Source organism: Dryobates pubescens, chromosome 18 (genome assembly GCF_014839835.1).
Source record: "Dryobates pubescens isolate bDryPub1 chromosome 18, bDryPub1.pri, whole genome shotgun sequence".
NCBI lineage: Eukaryota > Metazoa > Chordata > Aves > Piciformes > Picidae > Dryobates > Dryobates pubescens.
Window position 1 is genome coordinate 13,180,280 of NC_071629.1, and position 13,112 is coordinate 13,193,391.

A 13,112-nucleotide genomic window follows, 5' to 3' on the forward strand; every position below is an offset into this window, starting at 1 on the left:
AAAATAAAAAAGTTAACATAATCCTGCAGGGTTTTTGTAAGGATTGGAAGGCAGGCTTTAGGAGCAGCATTTGGGCATGGCTGGAGGCTTCTTTGGTTCGATCTAACACACATAAGAGATGTAACCTACTCCAGACAACAATTTTAAAAACCTGCACATTTGAAGACGGTAAAGAGGTCTATATACAAACGCCAGGGTGTGCAACGTGATTCAACTGCCTGGATTTAATAGTGTATCTGAGGTCAGAACTCCAGTGTGCCCTCCTCCTGCTATGACCAGCAGTGGGGTTGAGATGGTGAAAAGTCAGTGCTACAGCAGTCTAGGCAGAAGGAAGGCCACTTGAAGCATGACTGAGTAAGAGGTTCATGTAGAGTCTATGGTTGTGTTGTCAAACTCGGCTTACAGAACAGGGGTTTTAGGAACATGAAGCAAAAAGAACTTAAAAAACCCCAACCCCAACAGTCTCTTTAATGAATAAGGCAAACTGAGTAGTACTCATAAAAAAAATAAGCATTCCAACTTAACAGTGACATAAGCTACTTGGCTGTATGCTCACACCTAATAAAGTAGTCCAAATTAAAAGAAAAATCTGAATCTAAACACATCAATCTACCCAAAAGGGTACTAAACAGAACTATCTGGGAAGGATGTTTAATGAAAGTAATGCTTGATCAGCTTTAAGCAAACAGACCTATTCTGTCCCAGTGCATGTCACAGTGAACAGCATGTTTTGTACAAATAAACCCACAATTACACAGAAACAATCCGTAGCATTTTCAGCACTTGCATGCTGAGGAGGTAGGTGCCCTAGAAAGACTGCCGACTGATTATGCTAATCTTGCTAAGAAATACCGTACAATCTGATTGACCACAGACTCCGTAACAGTTTTTTAATTAGCGATACAAAACTCTGGTCCAGAAGGGTCTGGTATTACCTCATTTCAGAAGCACACCTTTACGGTTTGTATAACACCTTTTCAACTATATTTGTAAGCAACAGCTACTAAGAGATAGACAAAAATGCATTGTGCATTATGCTGTATACAAAAAGGAGACAAAATTATCCTTTTCTCCCCCAAGCCATGGTGGGAAGTATTGCTGACCTTGTCCTTAAAAACCTGCAGGATTGTTTATTCATCAGTATATCATCCTTATTACACTGGTAAGAAATTCTGTATAACATCTGCATATATCGAAGATCTTTTAAAAAATCTGATATGATTTTAGATCCGCATGACCAGTCACGTGACCTGCTTGAGGTTGATTAGCACCTTTCAATACATATATATTTTTTTAATATATAATAGATCTTTTTAAAAAACTTCTAACAATGAGCTCATCACACATGAGCGTGCTGTAACGAGATGACAGATAAAGATGGGGTTGGATGACTTTTCTTCTTGTTTTGTGGGTTTTTGTGTGTGTGTGTGTGTTTTTTTTTCCTTTTTTTTTTTTTTTCCTTTTTTTTTTTTTTTTTTGCAGCAGAATGATTCAGTTTGTGCTCAGTTTCCCTATAAGGGCAAGAAAAGAAACCAACACAACTCTGTCAGGTAGCCACTTGTTCGCTATTTCCACTTGAAGACTAATCCATTTTAAAATGTTCCCCAAGTAGAAACAAGACAACGGTATCATCCAAAATAGCCTCTGTATAAACATCTATTAATTGTTGCAGTTTCTGGCTGGCATCTCATGGCTCCTGAACCTTCAGGCCCTCTGCTTGTAAATTAAGGCATCACAACTGAAAATGTTATATTTGGACATCAAATGCTGTGGATGAAGGAATACCAAAGACCTTCCACAAGAACCTCCATAGACATTAAGTAGCAAAGCTAATCTCACATAAGGGATGAACATAGTTTATCCGTGTCTGGGGTTTTGAAACCTTACTGAAATATTGTTACAATTAGGGTTTTTTTTTTAAACAACTGAATTTTAAATGATCTTACCTATCTGAATTGTAAATATCCATCTATTTACAAACATTCATTACTTAAAATCACTGGGATTTCTGCTTCCTGTGGATTACTCACTCCTATTAGGAAGGTCTTTTCTGTAAAAATGGCATGTATTGTCCCCTAGAATATGCAATGAACTATAGCAGGTATCAGTGGGAGTTCTGCAGGCACATAAGCAAGGAGCTGGGGCTTGCAAATATACCACACATACCTTTTACTAAATCCTGTTTTTACAGCAGGATAAAGTTCCAATCATTTTTTTTTTCTTCTACTATGTGGAGGGGTATCAGAATTATTATACAGTACTTAGAGCTCTCAAGTACTGTTTCTGTAATAGATGAAAATGTGAAATTATGGCATACTTGTCCTGTGCTCTTTTACAACAGTCTTTTTAAAAATGACCATTACCATTATCTAGCTATTCATGACTTGATAAAACTCAACAAGTTCAAAAGCAGAAGAAAGAACAAACCAGGGATATTTCTTTTTCCAAACCAGGTTTGCTATAAGAAGAAAAAAAAAAAATCACTTTAAAAAAATCCCCCCAAACCTGATGCCAGAGCAGACTCAATATAGTTTGCTAGAATGTCTGGCAGATTTGCTATATTCTTCTCTATGAATCTTATATATAAAGTATATAGTTATGTCATAGTCAAAGGCACTAAAATCTAAATCCATATTCTTCCTAATATGACATCTGCTACTCACCAACCTGCTTGTAAAAACAAATGTCACTTCTACTATGAGATCATCAGAAAGGCATCATTTCATTACAAACGTATTTTTATGACGAGTCTTGACAGAGCTGGATCGCCCTCGATTCCCAGCACAGCATGGGAGACAAAGCTACCTGGTAGCCCACTGTATTAGGTCATGCCCTATCAATTAGACCACTGGATTCTGAAAAGGCTTCAATGTTAACATCACCTCTCATTGTACATGTAATTGCTTTTCTTCATCCCAAAAAGCATTTTGTGTGTCAGCCTTGACATTTGGGCTGCATATGCTGGATCTGAAGATCAGGTACATAGCTACATGAAATCTTTACCATGAGGGTGAGACACTGTACACACAACATTGTTAATGAACGTTATGAAAATGCAGTTCATTGTCTAGAGTAATACCTGAATCTGATATGTTTCATTCCCTGTCACACCTAGTAATGCAAAAGCCAGGAATGCCTATTTGCAAAGCAAAGAATCCCTAACTGTAACCCTTAAACTCTTCCTTCCATCCACAGTTACAGAAAGCCTTGACTGATATAATTCAATGTTAATGAAGTAGAAATTTTAAATTCCATAAAAAACCCCAAGGGCTCTATATGCTGCAAAAAAATCTGCAGTGACTCAATAATAAAAAAGTATGGGATCTTTGTAATAATGTAGTTTCCCCACCCGTTGCCATGATGAGCCTAACCAAGAAGCCTCAACATGGCAACGGAAACTATCATCATAAAATGGTACAGTAATAGAGATAGCTAGACCAAGAAGGGGCAGGGTCTCCTGGGAAGAGGTCTGCAGAGAGGTCCAGTGACTGGTCATGCGGCTCAGTGTCAGGAATAATGGTTGTATGGTGGAAGGGGGTGCCCAATACCATTTTGGAAGTGATGATGCTGACGATGGGCAAGGTACTCTGTGTAGCTCATTGTCATCTTCTCACTACGGTACCTAGAAAAGAGCAAAGAAGCAAATTCAAGAGCTATTACCAGGAAACTACAAGTAGCACTAAAAATATTGCAGTCATGGTATGTTCAGTAGTAACAGCTCTGTACTTCAGATGCTTGGAATAAGACTGTCTTCAGTTGCACAAGGGCAGGCAGGGAACTGTCATGGCTGTGTCATTCTTGAACCACATGGCAAACTGCAGCATAAGTGCTTATCAAACAAAACTGTTAAAAACTATTGCCCACTATGCTGCTTCAAGTAGAGGGAAGAGAAACTCATGACAATTTATTGAGAATGTGTCTCATCTTCAGCCAACTCTCTACGTAAAACCTAGGAGAAAAACTGTAAACAAGCACTACAGATTTTTGGGCTGTTTTTAAGTAATATATTGTCTGCCAAATTCCACTTTTAAAATAAACCCAGCTATATTAAATGAGTTACATTCTTTCTAGACTAGAATAATAGAATATCTCAAGTTGATAGTCCTTAAGGATCCCTTCTATGTCCAACTCCCTGCTCCTCACAGGACTACCTAAAACTAAACCATATGCCTAAGAGCATTGTGCAGATTCTCCTGAACTCTTGGCTGGCTTAATGCCAAGACCACTTCCCTTGGGAGTCTGTTCCACCCTCTTAATGAAGAGCTTTTCCTTAATGTCCAGTCTGAGTCTCTCCTGATGCAGCTTCATTCCATTTCCTTGTGTCCTGTCATTGGTCACCAGAGAGATCAGCACCTCCCCACTCCTCTGCCCCCTTGAGGAAGCTGTAGACTGTGATGAGATCCCTCCTCAGTGATGTGGTCACCCCTCAGCTTTCTCCTCCAAGCTGAAAAAAACAAATGACCTCAGCTGCTCCTCCCAAGTCTTGTCCTTGAGGCTTTTCACCATCTTAGAGAGTCCAGAGGGGCCACACCAGTGCAGTATGGTGGGACAATCAGCTCCTTCAACTGGCTAGCAATTCTCTGCTTAATGCAGCCCAGGACACAGTTGGCCCTTTTAGCTGACAGAGCATACTGTTGGCTCATATTTGACTTGCCATCAACCCAACACCCCAGATCCCTTTAAGTGGGGCTGATCTCCAGCCTTTCATCCCCCAATTCACGTATTTATAACCAGGGTTATCCTGTCCCAGGTAGATTACGTGGTAGTTGCTCTTGTCAGATTTCATACAGTTGGTGACTGCCCAGCTCTCTAGTCTATGCAGATCTTTGCAAGGCCTTTCTGCCCTCAAGGAAGTCCACAGTTCCTCCTAGTTTCATATTACCAGCAACCTTAATGTACTCCTGGGTCCAGGTCATTTATACAAACATTAAAGAGCACTGGCTCTAAAACTGAGCCCTGGGGAACTGCACTGGTGACTGGCCAGCAGCCTCATGTAACCCCATCTCTTAAAACTCTGAGCCTGACCTGTCAGCCGGTTGCTCACACAACATTAGGAGGGACTTGTCTAGCTGTAAGTTGAACATTTTGTCCTGAAGGATACTGTGAAAGATAGTATCAAAAGCTTTGCTACAATAAAACCCCCACATCTACTGGCTTCCTTTAATCAACTAGATGGGTGACCCTGGCATAAAAGGAAATTAAGGTAGTTAAGCAAGATGTTCCCCTCGTGAACCCAGCCTGGTTACAATCAATGACTCCATTATCTCCCAAGTGGTTTTCAGTAGCTCCCAGAATAACCTTCTCCATAATTTTACCAGGCATTCAAGTGAGACTGACAGGCCAGTAATGACCACAGTTCTTCCTTCTTACCCATCTTGAAAAATGGGACAACATTTGACAGATTCCACTCAACTTGGATCTCTCTAGACTTGAAAATTAACAGAGTGAGGCCCCACAATAACATCAGCCAGCTCTGTATGGCTAAAAGCAGCGTATTTTGGATATACTTGCATCGGTATTGCTTGACAACAAGGAATGTATCACCACAGTTACACTGATCTGTGAAAACTACACAAAACCACTATTCCACATTTCCATAAATGTCACTTAGAAAGACCTTGCATAAGAGATCTGACTGATGAGGTTTAGTGAGTCTAGCTACTGTGATGGAAAGGAGAAGTGGAAATACTTTATATGTCATTTTATTTCTGGAGTTGCTCTGGTTGTCCTCTCCTCTCTGAGTAAGGTCTGAAAAAACCACAACAGATGGCTCAAACGCTTGCACTCACAACCCAACACAAAACTTTAAACTACTGTGGAGCTCCCAACTGCAGCAATTAAAATGGCAAACACATTTGCTTCTGTTGCCTCTTTGCCAGAGGAACAGAGCAGAACACCTTATACTTTTTGCCTCAGGGGAAGTGTTTCAGAGCATCAAAGATGCCCACACCTACCTGATCCAGGAGTGTTTATTAATGGTGCATTAATTTAACAAATGGCTGCTGGTCCTTGCTGAGAGATTAGTTGAGCTCTTCCTGAGCTGATGTGAATGGTACATGGCACTCTGCGCTTGCCGAGTAAGCTGTCTGTGAATGAAATCCCCTGCCACTGGGAAACTAAACCATAAGCCTGGCAGTTAATGAAGCTGGTTGTAAGTGGGTTAAGGCAGGCCAAAGGCTGCCTGACTGGAATCACATCTGCTCATTTAAGCAGATAGAAAAGAAAATGCAGTTGCTGTCCTTACACATCCTAGGCCTCTAGAATTGGTACACTTCTTTCAGCTCTGCTGTATTTCAATTCTCTTCTTCAGAGCGTTGCCAGGACTTCTGGGTATTAACTTGGTTTTGCAGGCTGCCAACTATCTTCACTACAAGAGTAATCTATCTGAATATTTTTAGAACTAATCTTGTGACTCTGAGTCCTTAGAAGTTGATAAGAGATAGGAGGGATAACAGTTTTGGACAAAGGATTCTAACTTTGTTATTTGTCTTAATAGCATCTCAAGTGTGGCCTCCCTGAAGAGGATGAACAGTCAATACTTCCTTATGATGTAAGGTTCTAAAAATTCTTATTTCTCTGAGCACAGAACAGATAATGAGAATTTAGCAGTCATTTTGTGCTGCAAGTTTATGAAAATGTACTGTTTTAGAAGCGTTCATATAGACATTTACTCCTCCACCCCTCACCACAGCACTACAAAATTATGGGCAGAATATCTGCTGCTAATTCTAAAATAATTTTGCTCCCACTCACTAAGAAGCCCTCAAGAACACATGTTATGAAATTAGCAAAATCAAAATACACTAGTGTGTGAGAGAGTATGAAATAAAACACCAAGTTCATGTCTCCACTCCTGAGAATACACAGTTTAACTAGTGCACTGTCAGATCCACTACCTAGTTTGCATACCCAGCACCTGGTAAGAGAAGGGAAACCTGAACTGCACAGGAGAGAGAAAAGACCCAACACTTTCTTTGACAGCTGAACAGATTACTGGCTCTGAGAGGCCTCCATGACTTCACAGCAGCAGACCCATAGTGCACCATCTGCTCAAATACACATTGACAATGGCAAGAAATCCTTGTTAATAGCCCCTAATGATGTTTCAGCCAACGAAGAACCTGTAAAAGCAAGAGCTAATAAACTACTAATATTTTTCAGAGTTATTAAAGAAAATATGCAGGTACCCTGAAATATATGTGGGCTGATACTGAACAACAGCCTTTTCTTTCTTGCTTAGTGCCAATAATCTCTATGCAAGGTACAAGTCTGTACTGTTGTTATGAAAAAGAAAGCCATCATTAATTGTATATACAAGAAAGCTTACCATCAACATACGAAATAAGCACTTACCAGGAGCAAACACACCACAGTATTACAAAACCTGTAGTATCCTTTGATGCATACCTGGTTAGCTTTATTGTTTTCCTGAATTCATTAGTAATCAGAGCTTTGTAGCCTCCTTTCCTCAATAAGGAATCTATGGTTTGAATGTGGTCCCATCCTGTTGAATTTTACAGTAATAAAAATCAGTGAGAAATACAGGAATAAGAACAGATGCTGCAAAAACACAGTGCAGTGTGTAGTATTATTGATAATGGAAGAAGTGCTCTGCTGAAGTTCTATATAAAACACGGGTGGCTGTTCTCTGCTTCAGAACAGATGAAGGAAATACAACACACAAGATTTCTTTACACACAAAGTGTGTTAAGAAACACCACAGTTTGATCTTGTAGCTGAAATATTTTAGATGTGGACACATTACCTTCAGGTGTCCCAGACTGGGGCAAGACACAAAATTCAGCTTTCCTGAAATGTTCAGATATGATCATGGATCACAGTCACTTTATACATGATAAATGGGAATGACTCTATGAAAAATTAAACTTCTCTATAAAATAAAATTTAAAAGAATGATTAGTTGCATGTGTGCAGAGCACTTCAGAGATTACACTTCTTCATAAACATCACTTAACTTTACAGTGATATGTCTAATTTCAGAACTACTATATTGTGTTATAGGTGTCTGGGTAATAAAAAAGGGATGGATCAAAGAATACATGACTTTTTTCAGTAACATCTTAATGCTATTCAAAACTCCCTTTTATTGATTTAGAAAGCCTAGTATTTTAAGTAGGCGTTAGACGTGCCTATTCCAAAAGATACAATTAGGTTAGTCACATTGCTACATTAAAAAAGAGGGGGGAATTCTGGGTACACTAAAAATAAAAGCAGGTAGGTTTTGGGTACTCTAAAGAGCCAGATTGCAATGTCTGAAAGTTAAACACCATCACATGCCACCTCCACACCCTTAAACTGACTAAAACAGTCACTAAAATAGAGCTCAGAAAGCTTCTAAAGTGATTATCAATTAAATTATCTGATCTTCAGTAAAATTTTCATCCTGTTCCTTAACTCAATTAAAAAGAATAGGAAAAAAAAAAGAAAAGGCAAAAAGAAAAGGCAGCAATGCAAAATGTAAAAGATTGAGACAGACTGTCACCTTGGAAGGAAAAACCATAGTGAGTAGTTAGTCAGCTGCTTAGTCCAAAAGATTACTGTTCAACAAAATCTACTCCAGGATTTTTAATTCACAAACTTACTGTGCCTTTATTAATAGGGACTTTAATAACATTATTTTGGACTTCCATATTGGAAGTACTTCCCTTCTACACATTAAAATCTCAGAAAGCCAGTGTTCATGTGAAGAATTAAGACTAGCAGAAAGTAGCTAACTGAAAAATACCCCAAACAACTGACTTGGTCATTGCAAATTGAGGGCTAAATCAGCTGTTAATTGACCAGAAATCATGCCACTTAACAACTATATGAAAACTGGCAGCTTTTAACACCTCTGAAGTTGGCTGACTGCATTGTACCACCCCCTCCATATTTAATTTTTCTGCAGCTACACCGCATTTGTGGCTTGTCTAGAATACAGCTACAGTTTACTACAGCCTTACAAAGGGGACCAATACTGGCAGGTAGTTGGCATTTGATATAAGAGTCTTCTTACAATTAAGTATCGCTCCATCATCTGACATCAGTGCAAGGTCAAATATTGCATTTTAGATTTATATGCATGTTTAAATTCTTCACCAGATCATATGAAATAAAGTGCAACAATGACCTTGCTCCTTTGCAACCTCCGGTAAGTAGGTGGCGGTGCGTTTTGATCCTTTTTCATTGATGAATTCTATTCTAATGCCATGTACACCCACCTGCAAGAAATTGGTAGCTTCATTAGTACATTACAAAAAAAAGGCTACAAGAGACTTCTAACATGATAAAAACCAACATGGGACCCTTTCAGTGCTTAATACCATTTTGCAGAGTTTCAACAGGTGGTACTGACTTGATTGTATTCTCAAAAGGAAAGCCAGCTGAGCTGCAAAAGTCATTCTGTCTCTGGGTCTACTTTCTCCCTCTGATGCAATCAGCAGCGTTGTTGCTGATAAAAGCACCTGGCCTCCAGATGCAATTTGCAGGCAACAAAACAGCTGGCAAATCTAATGACACTTTAATTAAGAGCATTAATTTTGTTCACAGTTACAGCTGAACGATGAAAGGTTTGTCACACTATGAACTCAAGTCTGGAGCCCTCAAAAGTTCTGCTGCTAATGTATGATGAGGAAAAGGAGATATTCTAAAGTGTTCTGCCTCAAACTCTTATTTCCATGCTATTAAGTACTCCAATATGCCAGTATGGAAACCAAAATTACTAACACCAAGGAATCAGAAGTCTATAGGGTTGAACTGCAAAAAAAAGGAGAATTAAACCTCATAAAAAGCAGCTAGGCACCTTTCCAGGGCATTGTTTAAACACTCCTATTTTCAATGTACAATGATTCTGAGAGTACCTGCACTTGGATCAGGCATGCCATAAAAGATACTCCATTGCCAGTAAATTTTGAGTTGCCTTTGAGTTCTGTGTGTAAACACAAAGCATTAGTAGATGGACATTTTTATTTTCATGCCCACATAACTAAGGTGTTATTTCCCTTTAAAGCCAAAAGTTCCCAACATTGTATGTGGACACAAAGAATTTATGTTTTAAAGTGTATCATGTTACTTGGTATGGCACTTCTTTTTTGGACACAAAATTAACCAAAAAATGTTGTAACCATTTCTCCAGTGACAATCTATTTTACTGTAGCTGCATGACAAAAAAAAGAAAAAAAAAAAAAAATCAAATAAGGATCATTTATACAAACTCTACCACGTGTTCAGTTAACATTTTTGCTTATATTAAGGCTATTTTTCGTTCTTTCTAATAATTATACATGACGTAAGCATGGGGAGACAGGCGGAGGAGTCTCTCTTGTGGCTGGCCATGGCTGCAGCTCAACATTTCTTAAGTAGGAAAATTTACTTTGAGACAAACAAATTTAAATCACTGCAGATTTTAATGTGACATTTCATTACCAAACACAGCTAAACCTAACTTTTGTAACTTGGATATATAATCAGTAGAGAGCTCAAATTTGTATACTCAGATGATGTAATTATGAACCCAAAGGACCCGAAATTAAAATGAAATAGTTTTAGAGGCAGAACTGACCCTACCAAGTTTTTTTTCCAAGAACTGAGTAAGTTTTTGCAGCTGCTGACCTTGTGGCTGTCAATGTTCAATTGCCTAAGCACTAAAATAAAATACTTTCAGGTTTTGCCCACCATCAGATCCTGCAGAGTATTAGAATCTAAATTCAACGCCACTGTTCTGCAGAAAAGCCATCATGTAGCATTCATGGGAGATTAACCAGAAGCACTAGTGACATCTTAAGTACAATGCAAAATTAAAGCAGGAGGTAATTGCATTGCCCTGGATGCTTCCCATTAACCATTTTAATGGAATTTTAGGCCCATCTCTGAAAAAGAGAGAGATGTAGAGCCAAATGAACAAGGCAACACAACTAAACCCACAATTCCTCTGGTTGGGAAAATTTCCTAGCATTCTGTGAAGCATGAATTCCAGCTGCATAGCTGAGCAGAACTCTGAGACCAGTACAACTGACTTCTCATTGTTTTGCTCCAGTTAATAAAAAACAGGCCTGAATTAAACAAATGGAAGCCACACACAAGCAAAATAAGAACGAACCATGCTAAGACTGGCATAGGCAGAGTTAGGAATTTATTTCGACTTCCTCAAGAGACCAATGTTCCTGCATTAATGAAAACCTCTGTGAAATTTCCCTAAATATTGCTAAATTGGAAGGTAAAGGGTAGGTATGCATTTGGAAAACATTAACTGGACTGTAACTGGTTTGCTTTACCTGGCTCAGCACAGAATTTTCACAGAATCACATAATCACTACAGTGAAAATACCTTTAAGATCATCAAGCCCAACCACGGGCATGCTCCTCACTCTTAAAAGTACTGATACACTACAGGTAAGGCTTTGTAGAATAACATCATCTGTGTAGTTCAGAAAAACCAACCAATCTCCTTGTGCAGATGGAATTGAAGATCTGTCTCTCCTATTACCATTTATTAGGGAAATTCCTACAGACAGATATCCTTCTGAGCTGCAAAAAGACCACACCAGTGCCCTTACAGCCTCCCAGATGAACAGCACAGCTGCTACTGAGAGAGGAAAGTGAGATAAGGAGAGAGACTTAGAAATGCAGCAAGCTAATCTCCAAAAGAAACTTCTGTAAGGTTTTAGAGCATAAAATACTATAGATTATTGTGGATATGGACTTTTTGGCCCACTGTATAAGTAGACATGGACTTAAAACTAGGTCCAGTTGCATTATGAATTAAAACCCACAGACCTTTCACCACATCTAAGGATTTCATGAAACCACATTTATACTTTCAATGCTGAAGTGATCTCAATAGAACTTGAGACTTTGTTGTGTATTTACACACATTCTTTCTCAAACTAATCATTATCATACATACACCTCAGGATGGGGGAAAACACACATGTACCATATCTATGGCTGTGCCAGGTGCTTCTGGCACTTGCTAGATTTCTGCCCATAATACCTCACACTCTCTCAGCTGGGCTCTGAAAAACTTCTTCCAAATCCACCCCAAAACTGAAGTTCAAGCAATTCTCATGCTCAACTGTTCTGCCTCAAAGCTCCACACAGTTTACAACTTTGTTCCTCTTGTGACCCTCCAACCATACTGGGATAAAGAAATAATAATATTCTCATTAATCAACATGGAATTAGGATAAGAATCTAAAGCATCAAGCCTTATTGAAATGTAAGCTTCTAGTCCACTGCAGAGAAAATTATCATCAAATAATCATTCTGATGGTTTTATGTACTGCACTGAAATCTGTAAGAGATTTGCAAGCAATTATGACTAATTAGTTCAAGATGAGTTACTGTAAACATTTTTATCAGAAATCCATTCAAGCAAATAAGGAATCTGGTACAAAGACTCCACACAGAATACCCCAGTGCTGGAGTAGTGCAGCACCTCCTTGGTGTTAGAAACAAGCGTCTGGCTGTTCCTTAAGTTCACTCCCCATCTGCTGTTCTCCACTGAAGACTAGAGATATGGCTGGATGCACAGCCCCTTAAACCACCACAGACTGTTGTGGCCTCTTGGTTCTACCAGCAGAAGCACTCACATAACTACATGATAAACCAGACTGGGCTGCTCTGGGCTACGGCTCATCCTTCTCTGATTTACAGTTTCTGAGCTCAGTCTTTACCAGTGACGAGCCATAAATATTTTCAGACAAACATGCTGGCCTATCATTTGTGCAGTTTTCCTTATGACACCACACAACATGCAACTTTCTGCTTTGTTGACCTAACTGGTACTTTAGAAACAGCTGTACACAAACTTGTCTGGAAGTGGAATGCTTCAGGTTGAGTATTGCTACCTATTAGAAGCTGTACCCACTTTTTATTAGCTGAATTCTACAGCTTTTTAACCCCACATTCACAGCAAATATGTTGGCTTCTTTCTGATCATCCTGAGTAGGGCTCAAATACTACATTCTGATGTAACAATGGAAGCAAAAGACAGCTCAGGAGATATGCTCTCTGCTTCATGATTTTTTCAATGAATCATTTCTTTACATACATAGTATCACTGAATATCACCCAAAGAGAATGAAATACTGAGAGCAAGACTCTTTGTTCTC

At 39.0% G+C, this 13,112-nt stretch overlaps 1 protein-coding gene across 1 annotated transcript in view; it reads right to left on the reverse strand.

Moving 5' to 3' along the window:
* Positions 1-1,469: 1,469 nt before the first annotated feature.
* The window catches only part of AMMECR1 (AMMECR nuclear protein 1), a 100,738-nt gene continuing 89,095 nt past the window's right edge, over positions 1,470-13,112 (reverse strand). The window contains exons 5-7 of the mRNA XM_054169702.1: positions 9,131-9,221; positions 7,408-7,504; positions 1,470-3,622 (exon numbers count right to left, since the gene is read on the reverse strand). Coding sequence (XP_054025677.1) covers positions 3,508-3,622; positions 7,408-7,504; positions 9,131-9,221 — 303 coding nt within the window. The 3' untranslated portion in view covers positions 1,470-3,507. The remainder of the gene's footprint in view (positions 3,623-7,407; positions 7,505-9,130; positions 9,222-13,112) is intronic.